Consider the following 13,016-nt stretch of genomic DNA (forward strand, 5'->3'; position numbering starts at 1 on the left):
TGGTCTTCACTTCTGCAGACTGTCAGTCTCCGGGCACTCCGTGACCGATAGCTGTGCCTGAAGGAAGGACAGACCCCAAATCAATACCCTGTCTAAAAACACCGGGAGAAACTTGAGACAGATCATGCAATGTCTACAGGAGAAGATGTGCTCATGCAACTCAAGCTTTCTTTTTTCGGATAACTTTGTACAAGCAGAACCTTTTAAATATTACAGTAAGCAACCTTTACACAGCAAATAAAGAAAGTAACAGCAGCTCAACGCTGCAGAAGATATTGACATAGATTTGGCTTTGTTCATTTTAGCAAGAGTCGCATTAACATTATTCTAATATATTTTGTTAGTACACAGTAACAGTTATTTTGGTACATAAAATCCACTACTGTATGATATTGGAAGTTACGTTTTTCTTACTTTTGGGTCTATTCCTTTTTTGTTGCCATGACTGTAATGATATTTTAAGAAAGTGTACGCATTTACCAGCAAGTTTATGTCAATGGATAAACACACTAGGAAATTAAACATTTAGGGTTAGGTTACCTTTACAGTGGAGTTGTCTAGGTTATAACCATCCTCTCCATTGCACTGCCATTACTCTGTACTAAAGTAGCCATCGCGCCAGCGTCACTCATGACAATGAGGGCTAGACCTGAATGGTGGTTTGAACTCAGTTAATTTTCAGCTATAAAAGCAATTCTCATTAACGATTACGACCACAGGTAAGAGGATTGAAAAAGTCTTATACATACCCAGGCATTCAATGCTTTAGAACTCTATACACATTAGGAAGCTATCCAGGTTATTTTAGAGGTCTTACCTCTGGGTCCTTTTTAAAAAGTATAGAAAGAGAGAGAAAGAATAAGTTGTGCTCTTTTGGTAATCAATCAAGACATCATTTAGTAGGGTTAAAGTCTTCAGACGTCAATACATTCATTTAGATTTAAAATGCGGTTTTGAATGAGAAACAAATGAAAACACCTGCATCTGACTGCTGAAGGTTGTTTAAGAAAAGGCCATTTCAGAATTTTACTAGGACAGGAAACAAATAAAGCAAGTTAAGTTTCATAAAAAACAAACTAAGCTTTATTGACAAACTGCTGCAAAACATCTTTTGGACAGATTTAGTAACCTATTTAGGCAAGCTTACACATGTAGCATAATGCATTTTATGGAGAGGGTACAGATACTAGTGGCAGAATAAGTACAGTTAGGATGTTTTAAAATATGTACAAGAGTTCGGATTGAGCTGCAGGATCCCTTCTCTGTAGAAAGAGAAGACCCATGTGGAGATTTGTGTCCCAATCCTTCTTTGTGTACTTTGTGCATGCAGTTTATAGAGAATCAGATCACAGAATGAAGACCTGGACTGTTTTTAGCAGAACACGAGGCCATCTCTCTCGGCCGTGTTTTCAAACATTTTGTCTTCAGAGTCTTCAAATTATTTTTTGAATATGTATGACAAATTGAGGATATGAGGACAGTCCATCTCAACACTGTCTATTAGGGCTATATTTCAAAACTCTCAGGACAATGACAAATATTGCTGCCTAAATCTAAATGGACAACGTTTTAGAACTATTTAAAAACAAACCATCATCAAGAATGAATTGTACTGATTCCATTAACATTGATTCTTTAACCTTCACTTAATTTATGATTTTTTTTTTAATCTATATTACATAATTGAAAGTTTAAAAGGTATTTTATTTGGCTATATTAACAGAATTTTGAAATGTAGCCTAAATGGGAATCTGCAACTGACCCTCGACAGATTCTTTGTATTTAAAAACAATTAAAATGGATTCCTTAGACAAGCGGATAACGAGCCATTAATTCCACTAGAAAGGACTTCTCCCAAACAGTTTAAAAATGTAAGATCAACAATGCAAAAAAGAAAAAAAAAAAAAAAAAGCCAGAGGGGGGGTCAAAAGGGTCAGAGGGAAAAATACAGCAAAATAAATAAAAATTCAAATAAAAAAAAGAACAAAAGAAAAATAGACACCAACTTCTCCTCTCTAACCCATCTAAACGCCGCTTTGGGTGGTTGGCTGGAGGGAACGGTGGCTGGTTGGTTGGTAGGTGCGACAAAGTAGGTCAAATCTCAAAAACCAGTTCCGATTTTCAGTTCCCAATTTGCTGCCTCGTATAAAGTCCAGTGTAGGAAAAGACCAAACCAAAGACAAAACGGACAATTACTTTTGTCGGGCTGCTTAAAGCGAGAGCTGCCGTGGTAGACAGGCGGTAGTCAGGGCGACACGTTACGGGCGGCGAGTCCGCCTCAGTACTGTCGGTAAGGGTGCTCCCGGTAAGGCGTCTTGGCACCTCTGGAGGGGGGAGGGGCCTTCCCTGCAACTGTCCGCTGGGTCCCATTCCAGTCATCCTGGCCTGGAGAGGACACACACACACACACACACACACACACACACACACACACACACAATTCAATTCGGATTCAAACCACAACCAGATTTTTGTTAGAGCTGCCCGATGGAGTTTACAATCAGTGTTTCTCACCAGACAGCCACTAACATCAAATGTCATTTCATAAGAAAGGAGTAGAACATTTATTTAACAGTCCAGTATTTTTCAGGAATGCTATGAGTAAATAATAAGCTTCCTTTAACGTTCAAGCTGTCTTTAAATGTTTGAAGAGGTTACTGCGTGTGGCACTTTATTGCCACAAATAGTGCATCTCGCTGTATTTTTATCTACAAGTGAAAAGTAGCACCAGTGTCTCACATGTCTGATGTGGAAGTGTGCGAGACTGTGTGCTGGGCTGTGATGTCACACTGGTTTCCACAGTCATGTGAGACGGGCCAGCTAAATCTATCACAAACATTACACAAAAGTAGTGATGCAGTCACCCACCTTTGTATTTATATATATATATATATATATATATATAACCAAATAAGTAGCCTGAATAATCAAAGTATCGATCTGCCCTTCCCTACTTGAGGTTGAAATAACATGAAACCACTGGCAGGACAAGTAAAACAGAATAAAAATACTGCTCAAAATCTTTAAAGATAATAGTTAATGGCTTTAAAATCTAACAGTCAATTTGGCCGGCGATCATTCGAATAAAGCTCCGAAAGGTCACGTATGTGGGCATTTTTAGAATTAAATTATTTTTATACAAATCAATCAACCAATCAATAAGTGAACATGTATTCAAAACACCATGTGGAGAAATACTACATACTACTGTACTTTAAACTAACTTTTTTTTTAAATCATATGTATATGCGCACTTTTCATATTCTGTATCTGTATCAACAGTATAAACTAGGTCATCTGTGCTGACAGTGAATAAAGTTCCTCCTCACCATATGACTCGTATGACTCTGTGCTCTCTCCGTGTCCGTAGTCGTAGTATTCTGGCTCTCTGATGGTCAAAAACAGGGCGAGAGAAGAAGAAGAAGAAAAAAACATCACTTTTAATCTTTGAAAAACATCAAGTAGCGGCTGACTGTGAATGTCTAGGGGGACGATAATTGGCTTCCACGAATAAGATCAAAGCTTGGCTCTCGAGCATGGAACATCTTAGTGCCGGCCATCCCAACCATGAAACATGAAGTACCATCATCAGCGCTGAATTTGTGCAGAGTGGCTCAAAAAATTAAAATAATAATGTTTCTGCTGCTCTCAAATCAATTTAAGGGAAACGAGCAACCAGGCAAGGTGTGTGTGAGAGCGCGTGTGTGTGTGTGTGTGTGTGTGTGTGCGCGCGCTCCGCGAGAAGCAGGTGAAAACCAAAGAGACGTCTGATTCACTCACGCCTGCGGCTGACTGTAATAGCTGTCGTATGACTCGTAGGCCGTGTCTGTGTAGCTCTCATCGTAGCCCTGGAGAGGGAAGGAAACAAGAGTGAGATTTAGGGAGAGGCTTGTTCGTGATTCATGAATGTCAAGATGTCCCCAAAGCACTACGCTTGTACTAAAGCAGAGACGCACTCCGCCTGTATCTCGAGCAGCGGGAATCACTTATTTCTGTGCCTGACGGACCAGCAATCTCGAAGCTAACAAGAGCGCCGAGAACAATCTCATCGAGAGGAGAGACGTGTCAAACCTCGCCAAGAAAACTCAACTTCAGTTTCAATTTATTCCTCATATGTCTAACAATTACTTTTGTTACATCCCAAATAAAGCCAAAACATATCTTCTGTTGTATAATAATATTTGTGCCGAGGACATATTAATTAAATGGATAAATTAAAGCTACCCTCCACTGGTTCTTGTACTTACATAATCCTCGTAGCCGTCAGCGGCTGCAGCAGGGGTGTGCTGGTGGGGGGGTGGGTGTGCCATCCTCTGCGGGGGTCCGGACGCCGGGGGCCTGGCACGGGGTGCCGAGGCTCCCCTGGATGGTGCTACTGGGGGTCCTCCTCGGCCTGCTGGCACGCCCCTCACTGCTCCACCTCTGGCTGGGCCGCCGCGAGCCACACATCCCCTGGCGGGAGCACCGCGAGGTGGCATTCCCCGTCCCCTGAAGAAGAGAGCACCGGGTTAATACGCCGAGATTATATAGTTCTACATTCTGGGAAATACGCTTATTCACTTTCTTACCAAGAGTTCTACGAGAAGATCAACACCATTCTCGTGCCTCTACGCAAAATAGGAAGCTAAATCAGTTAGGATCCAGTTAGCTTAGCATAAAGACTAGCAACTGATGGAAAGAGCTTGGCCGGCTCTGTCCCATATAACCATAACAACGTGTTAATTAGTGGGCTTTATAGGTTTCATTACTCTTAGACAGAGCTGTTGCCCCATTTTCAGCCTTCCTGCTAAGCTAAGCTAACTGGCTACAGGCTCCAGCCACATTATTTACTGTCAGGACATGTGAGTGGCGTTGAGCTTCTCATCTAATTTGCAGCAAGATAGCCAAAACAAAAAAAATACTTGTTTGCTCTTCCATTAGAAAATGTATTAACACTTTTAAGGCCTTTACACAGCGGGGGTGTGACAAAGAAACAAAACAGAAATTACAGGTTCAAAACTATTCACGTCAGTTGCAACACTCTTCATATAAAAGCTTCAAATAGCAGCACGACCAACTACCAGGATCCTATTAACCCATGGCAGTGTTGAAGTCTGTCTGAATTTGAGTTCCCTCTGCTCAACAGTTACGCAGAGTATATGTCTCAGGCTTTTATTGTGAAAAGGTAAGAACGGCGCTGCCTTTGTCAAAGTTGAAGGGAGGCATAAAGTTTGCCGTCTTGGTTGGGACTACGGAGCCTCGCTGTGGTGGTACACTGACTGTTTGCATTCTTACCAAAGAAACTAAACATGAACCTACACGTCACGGAGGAATTGGACTTTTGTGTGAGACCTGCCATCGGTTTAGATTACTTGATGTTTTCTCGTATCAGTGTGTGCTGTATTCTCGCGAGAAGGTCAAAAAATGCTTCCTCAACATAACTTTACCAAAACTACACAACTACACATTAGAGAGTAACTATAATGCTGCTTCAAGGCTTACTCAACATTCTCACTGATGCAAAGATATGGTAACAGATGAACAGTGTCTTTCTATTTCTTCAGCGACCTAGCAGCGGTACATGAGAAATCCTGTGTGTGTGTGTGAATGTGTGTGTGTGTATGTGTGTGTGTTTGCATCTCCACACCTGTGTGCTCCACCAGGAGGCACTCCGCGGCCCCTGACCGGAGGGCCCCCTCGGACTCTGGCACCGTGCTCCTGGCCTCCGTTCAGGTAGCCCATCTCCATGAACTGCTCTTGGCAGATATCATCCATCATATCCTACACACACACACACACACACACACACACACACACACACACACACACGCACACACACACACACACACACACACACACACACACACAGAGGAAGAAAGTAAAAAGAAGAGAGAGAGAGAGAGAGTTAGAAACAGGAGCATGTGACTTGGGGGGAGTAAGGGCGCACAAATGAAAAGCAAAGGAAGGGGGAGAAAAGGACGCAGTGAGTAAGAACGAGTGATGGAAAGAAAAAGAGTGAAACACAATTACAGAGCTGCACACAACGCGGCGTCTTAATGGCTACCAGAGCGAGTGGAAGAAAAAGTCTCAGTGCCAGTGACTCAGAGTGTTAAAGAGGAGAGGGTGTGGAGGAGGGTGGTGGTTGGAAAGCATCCATCAACACTCCCCGTCTTCCTGTGTCTCTCCGTGAAGCACAAAACGTAAATCACTTCTCCCTGCTCTTCTCGACAAGTCTGGTGTGACTGCATCAACGGTGACATTATTACATCCAAAAAAAACCTAAACAATAAGTTGGTCCGGGTCAGTGAGGCTGCCTGTCTGAGCAGCACAAATCCTGGAAACACAATCCGCCGCCTCTCTTCGGGGACCAATCGCAGAGAGGTCTGCGCTGTGACCCGATCAATTCTTGCTCATAAATCAGTCCCTGGGAAATGGTGACCGAGCTCTAACGATGGAGAACAAAGAAGCGTGGGGGGGGGGGTCAGGTGGATACCGAAATATGCGACGCAGACGACAGCTTTCAATTCATCTGCAGCAAACAAACACGAGCCACTTGACTGATTAGAAATTCATCTCAGCCGAGGAGCAGCGCGACCGCAGCTGCATTTAAAAAGCCCGACAAGGTGACACGTCTTTAGATTAATTAAGTTTCTGCAGACGGTACATTCTATAGAAACTAGAGACATGAAAGAAGGGATCAAGGCTGCAGACAGCTATACATGTATGAATAAAAAAATAAAGATGAGGAAGAACAAAAGCCTTCTGAAATACCTGAGGTGCAGTGCAGGTAATACATAAAACATTTTCACCAACAAATCACATCCTGTTGTTTTCTGCGATGGCCTTTATTAAAATATAGCCTGCTTCCAAATACAGGTCTGACAGATTATGGCTTTAAATTGTAACGACAGGTTCTGCAGGGGACTGTTTTATTATTTATCTTTTTACATAACGCAACCGGTTCATCAGCCCTTTCACCTCGCTTTTGATTCTCTCTTCTATAGCAGCCTGCACAGTAATTAAAAATGCGTGGGCGTCCATTGGCCCCTGACAGGAGCCATTGTTAGAGCACCAGACTTCAGCAGCTGACTGGCTTTGGCCCGCGCTCAAGAATCTCTCAGCATGAAGCTGATAAAGTGAGCCGAGGCCACGCGGGGTGAACTCTGCCACGTATCTGTCTGAGAGCCGAACATCTCCGAGCTCATCCTCAAAATATGAGGGGGGGGGGTAACCCTGCTAACACAGTGACAGCAACCAGACTTAAAGGGAGACACTACAGGTGGAAAGGGTTAAGAGAAAATAATAATAACTAATAGATATCGCCATTAAACTTCCCCAGTTGGTTACTTACATGAAGAAAGTCATTTTTTGCATTGCAAGTTTTCTGAAATGGTATGTTTAAATATGCAAATTGGGCATTCTTTTGTTAGATATGTGCAAATTTGCACAGAAGTCTGAACATTGCCAGGTTCAAAATCCTTGTTTCATTTTGTTAGAGTCAGGAAAATCTCTTTTTATCACTCCATAAATAAGGAAATACTGTCAACAGCCTTCAAAAAATCAATGTTGGCAATATTCTTAGGAATAGATTTGTTAATAAATCAGGTTATGAATTAATGAAGTGAGGCTTCTCAACCTTTCCCCCCCTAATGTCAGCTTCTCCATTGTGACAACTTGGTGTTTTCTTCTTTCTCTTACGTGAAACAGTTTGAGGTTGAGGCTGTTAATATCAAATCAGATAAATAGATTAAGCAATTAGTCAAAAAGATATTTGGCAGATTAGTTCGATAATGAGAGTTCAATTTGTAGGGTTAAGTGGTCAACTCATCAATTAGTTGACGGGCAGAAGACAACTCAAATCTTAATACCAATTTAACCATTTTCATCAGGCAATTTGCTGTTACAAATAAAGATCAGCTTGGATTTACATCTTTAGACTAAGTAATCACTTTAGCCTCTGTTAGCTTGTAGTGAGTGTCAATATTGTGGACATTTTACCGGCTAAATAATGAACCGAATACAAAATAAAACAGGCTAGTTAACGGCGTAACATCATTGTTAGTTACAACAAGCACACAAAAGAGTCAGACTCACTGGAAACAGGAACTTCTTGACCTCCTCCATGGCGTGCGCCATGCGCAGGTAGGCCTCTGGCACGGGGGCGAACACCTCGATGAACACGTGCAGCTCCATGGACAGGTGGGCGTACTTGGGCTCGCCGCCTTTCCTCATCCCCTCCTCCTGAGACGAGAGGGCGACAGCGCAGAGGTGTCAGGGAGTCAAAGAGAAGTGAGTCACGCAGCAAGGAGTAATCGTGTTTCAGTCCGCCTGGTGTGGTGCTCCCTTCCTTTATACGGCTTGATGATTACATCAAAGCGGTGGATAATGGGTTTTAGCGGGACAACCCGAAGAACCCTGGAACAGATGTGCAGCACCGGACGCCCTTGGCTCCGCGTCGACGCTACACTGCCAGTTGATGCCGGCTGGCCTGACACCCCTTCTCAAGTAGAGGCCAGATGTGTCATGGCTTCAGGTGCCCTTATCACAGGTGTGAACCCACCAGATGTGTGTGTGTGTGTGTGTGTGTGTGTGTGTGTGTGTGTTACCTTGGATTTGTCTCTCATGGATCCTTTGCCCAGCACGGAGATCTTGGCTCCGGTCTCTTCCTGCAGACGTTTGATTGTGTTGCCCTGAGGCCCCAAAATCTTCCCCACGAAATTGAACTAACGGCAACACAAAGAAGAACAAAATCAGCCAGCCAATCAACGCAGAGGCACAGTTTAACACCAAGAGAGTGAAGGAGCGATTCACTGCCGGGTTGGGGGGGGGGGGGGGTCTTGTTGCACATACTGCAGCCTTAAGCGGTAGATTTAGCAGAGGAGGTCGATATGAGCCCCCGAGGGCTGGAACACCGTCAATTACTATTCACTCCAATCATCCGAGCACTGAGCCGGAACTAACTCGTGATCAAATCCTGCGTCCTTTACCTCCTCAATCTTGGCACAAAGTAATCATGTATGGATGTGTGCTACAATTAGCTGTCATTGCCGAGCACATTTAGCAAAGAGTCGCCCCAAAGGAGGCTGTGAGACCTGAACTAGCTGTGTCATCCCTGACGCAGCGGACTCATGTACCGACTAAACCTAAGTCTGCCAAACTAAGACGGGCTTTCAGGAGATCAGAGGGCCGTGTCACCCCACAGGCCAGACTCCTACATATCGATCCGATGCTCGAGATCGGGCAGCATCTGTGCATCTTAGCCTTGTTCAAATGTTTTGGTAAACACGCTAAATCCTAAATGTAACTGCCGCCACATAAACGTAGACGTGACACAACCTGCAAATAAAAGTTAACATGCAAATGCGATGCATTGTGGGAGTTTTACAGGACTGTTTACACCCTCACATAAACCGTCATCCTAAAATCACCAAATGGGTGAGCCCGATACAGATTGAACTGATATGGATGAGGTTACGCGATAAAGCAAGACTTCACCCTGAATGGAAACAGATCCAATCTTCTGCACTCAGTGCGAGTTACACTGCGCTATGTAGAGCCATCCTAATCATGGTAATATTAACATTTTGATCCTTTTTGTGATATTTTTGAAACACGCCAGTATCGGCTGTAATTATACTCCGGAGCTTAAGGATCAAGGTTGAGAGGAGTAATTTGAAACTCCCAAGTAACCCCGTGGCTTCGTGTAATTGAAACCCAGCTGCAGGATGAATTAAACCAAGAGGGGTTCATGGTGGAGAAAAGAAAAAGAAGAGGATAGAAGAAGAAAAAGAGACCAGGCAAAAGAAAGCTCACCTTCGGGTACTGTTTGACAGGTATCAGCACCCGCTCCTTAAGTTTGATGTTCTTTGTTGTGAAGAGGTCCAGGTATGCGTCTGCCTCCTTTTTAGTCTCGTCTTTCTGGATTCTATCGATTTCTAGAAGGGGAGAGGAATCGTTTCAGGCACAGTGTTGCATGCAATCAAAACAGGATTCAGAGGAGGCGAAGCACAGAGACGAGGAGGCTTTATGTGCACTTACATTATTAAGTAGGCATAGATTTGCAGGTCATAATGTGTTGAGGTTCAAACTTGAAAATGTACTATTTTTTAGACACACAGGTTATCTTAAAAAAATCCTAAGAAACATCTTTATATTTTCTGTCCAATTTCGGCCTGATTTACACTGACAATCAGTTTGACTCGACAATCAGAGCTGACCGGGTGCATCGAGGGGAACATAAGATGATGAGCTTCATTTAGCACATCGTGGACATGTGTAGTCGTGTCCAACATCCTGAATAGAGCTGAAACAGTTCATCAATACACTATATATATATATATATATATATATATATATATATATGTATAAGTATATAAACTATACTTTGATGATCAAATAACCGTTTAGATCAAAAAATCTCCAAACAATCTCTGCTTGCAGCTTCTTCGACGTGTTGCTCGTCTGACATTGGAAACCTAATCTCTTTGTTTTGTTTTTTGGGACTGCTGATCACACAGAGATGAGACACGTGGAGACATCACCTCGGGCTCTGTGAACTTGGCAACACAGCGTTATAATATCGATATCATGACGTAAGACTGGATATGGACCTTGATTTTGGGTCTCGTAATATGGCATAAGTGATGTCTTTTCCTGGTTTTAAAGGCTACATTACAGTAAAGTCAACTAGACTGGTGTAGCTGTTCTATTATGTGCCTTCACTGTCATTATATCCACATTACTGATGATTATTCATCAAAAATCTCAGTGTAAATATTTTGTAAAAGCACAAATAATCAACCCGACAATATCGTCGCAATATCGATAGTTATGTGGTCAAATATCGTGATATTGGTTTTCTCTGTATCATCATTAATGAACATTTTTTGTCACGACTTGACACTTCTAAACTAAATAAATAATCTAGAAAATAATCGTAAAACCAATCAATAATGAGAAGTAATCTTAAACCGAAGCTTCAATCCACAAAAACGTGGTTTTCACCATTTTTGAGAAGTAGCCATCAGCTCTTCCCCTCACACCTCCTGTCACAGCAGCACCCAGAGCACCACCACATCACTCCCATCTCAAAACCGTGACCACTCCAGAGCCTGTCAGCTTCACCACAGACTACCAGCTGCAGATCTATAGGGGGGGGGGGGGGGGGGGGGGGGCTCAGTCGATTGTCAAACCGTGGGAACCCACAGCACCCAGTTGTCTTTCTGGATCATTCTCACTTTCAATTGCAGGCATGTCACCTATAGATATAGTGCATATCCTGTTAAAACAAGGAGTCCAGCTGAACCAGAGGTGCCCGAGATACTGGACCGGGGCAGCATGCAATAACCAGCTTTGCAGAAAATAAATCACTCACAGTCTCCGGGAGAGCACATGGGCAACGCTGACATAACTAAAATAATCACTTCACCAGCAGCTAGCACTTAATCTCACTATCTCCTATGTTGTATTTTTAATTTCTATACACTGCACTCAGTAGGGACTTTATGGCCATCCTATGCTACCTCCTGATACACCAGGACATCTAACAGCATCATGTTATCATGAGAAGTCATATTATAATACAAATACACTGAAAATAGGAGTAGACAACCACAGACAAATAACTGATACCAGAGGCAGTGTTTTCACCCCCCCGACAGCAGCCCCAGAGCTGCCAAGGCTGCAGCCTCTTCTTGCTCAAGGACACTTCAGCAGCGGGGTACTTGAAGGTCTCCCGTCCCACCGCTACGACGCCGCCTCTCGGCTCTTAAAGTAGCGGGGTGACCCCGGTCACGGATGCTGGCGCACATTCATTATAGCATGCTGCGCATCGCACCTGCCGCACGTTGAAGTCAACAGAGGGACCCGGCAACAAAACGACCGTTTGTCCGCAAAAGAGTCACAAACGTCGCACGAGGAGGATATTATTGAGATGAATCATTATTTAAAGTGTCTCTCTCTGTGGTGCTGATAGCTTTTTATTTTTATGCAATCTCAGCCACCATCATCCAATAAACTCCTGCACACATCTGTGAACGGAACAGTCCACGTCCCGTCCGTCCCGCAAACACATGCCAATCACTGCGCGGAGGTGTGCCGTTTATTTTTGGGTGCGTTCACGAGCCTGCCCCCCCTCTTCAACTCAAGGCATGAAACCACAAAATAAACACCCGTAAAAAATGGACTTTTTTTTACCTGCGTTTAAAAGTTTCATGGCGTGCGTAAACGACGAGTCCAGGCTGTCCTTCTCCGCCAGCAGCTCGGGGAGATATTTGTCTTCGTTCTCCATTTTGAGTTTGGATGGGGGGGAGTGGGGGGTGGTGGTAGTGGGGTGGGGGGGAGTCACTTTAGGTGCAACCAAAAAAATAAATTAAAAAAATCCCAAAAATAATAGAAAAAAAAAAAAAGTAGTCCAGTTATGCAACTACCGAGTGTCGCGGAGCCTCTGTGCGCGCGGAGCTTTGCATGTGGCTACCGGGGCGTTTCTGCGACGGACGTCTCCGCTACTTGTAGTGAGGGTTTGTTTTCTCCTCTCAGCTGACTGGAGGTCCCTTCTTTGCAGCAGCACTGACTGGACGGGAATGGGAGAACAAAAGCGGTGACGGACGGGTAGCATCGGGATCCCACTCAAGCCGGCGGAAGTGAGCTCAGATCTGACGCCGCCTACTGTGTCGCTGCTGTGTGTTGATGCGCGCCGCCTTCAGTGGCGATAATCCGCCCCACTATCAGCTTTTTTCCCCCAGTACTGGGTGTGCCCTCTGTACGCTGTGGTGGTCCTGCTGTTGTAATAAAAATAAAGAAGGTCTCTAATAACAAACTGAAACTGGAACTTATTACAATGATATTTGATGTGTAAATCAGAGCCTGAGGTGCACAGGTGTATTGATTAATTAGTTGTTACTATATTGTAAGCAGTTAGGTTTTCTAGAATTAGAAGCCATATTAAACATGGATAACTTGTTTATGATTAACTGAAAGGGATTGTAGATTATGTATCTCGTGCTAATCATTTCATAAGACATTGTTTGATCATTTAG

The 13,016-nt window shown here is 43.6% G+C and overlaps 1 protein-coding gene across 1 annotated transcript; it reads right to left on the reverse strand.

Annotated features, from left to right (window-relative positions):
- Positions 1–782: 782 nt before the first annotated feature.
- On the reverse strand, positions 783–12,707 carry khdrbs1b (KH domain containing, RNA binding, signal transduction associated 1b). The gene is made up of 9 exons (XM_076112953.1): positions 12,175–12,707; positions 9,793–9,914; positions 8,586–8,702; positions 8,074–8,220; positions 5,627–5,760; positions 4,248–4,488; positions 3,781–3,848; positions 3,330–3,388; positions 783–2,385 (listed from the first exon to the last, which is right to left on the reverse strand). The coding sequence occupies exons 1-9, from the start codon at positions 12,266–12,268 to the stop codon at positions 2,279–2,281; spliced, it is 1,089 nt and encodes a 362-aa protein (XP_075969068.1). The 5' UTR covers positions 12,269–12,707; the 3' UTR covers positions 783–2,278.
- Positions 12,708–13,016: the final 309 nt, after the last annotated feature.

This window comes from Anarhichas minor, unplaced genomic scaffold (genome assembly GCF_050575085.1).
Source record: "Anarhichas minor isolate MPS153535 unplaced genomic scaffold, ASM5057508v1 ptg000051l, whole genome shotgun sequence".
In the NCBI taxonomy this organism is placed as follows: Eukaryota; Metazoa; Chordata; class Actinopteri; order Perciformes; family Anarhichadidae; genus Anarhichas; species Anarhichas minor.

Bases quoted from the DNA above. Each gene is read 5' to 3' on its own strand.
- khdrbs1b (XM_076112953.1), bottom strand. From the start codon at position 12,268: ATGGAGAACGAAGACAAATATCTCCCCGAGCTGCTGGCGGAGAAGGAC. The intron at 9,915-12,174 runs GTAAAAAAAAGT...CTCCCCTTCTAG, and splicing joins CATGAAACTTTTAAACGCAG to AAATCGATAGAATCCAGAAA. The intron at 3,849-4,247 runs GTAAGTACAAGA...TTCCCTCTCCAG, and splicing joins CTGACGGCTACGAGGATTAT to GGCTACGATGAGAGCTACAC.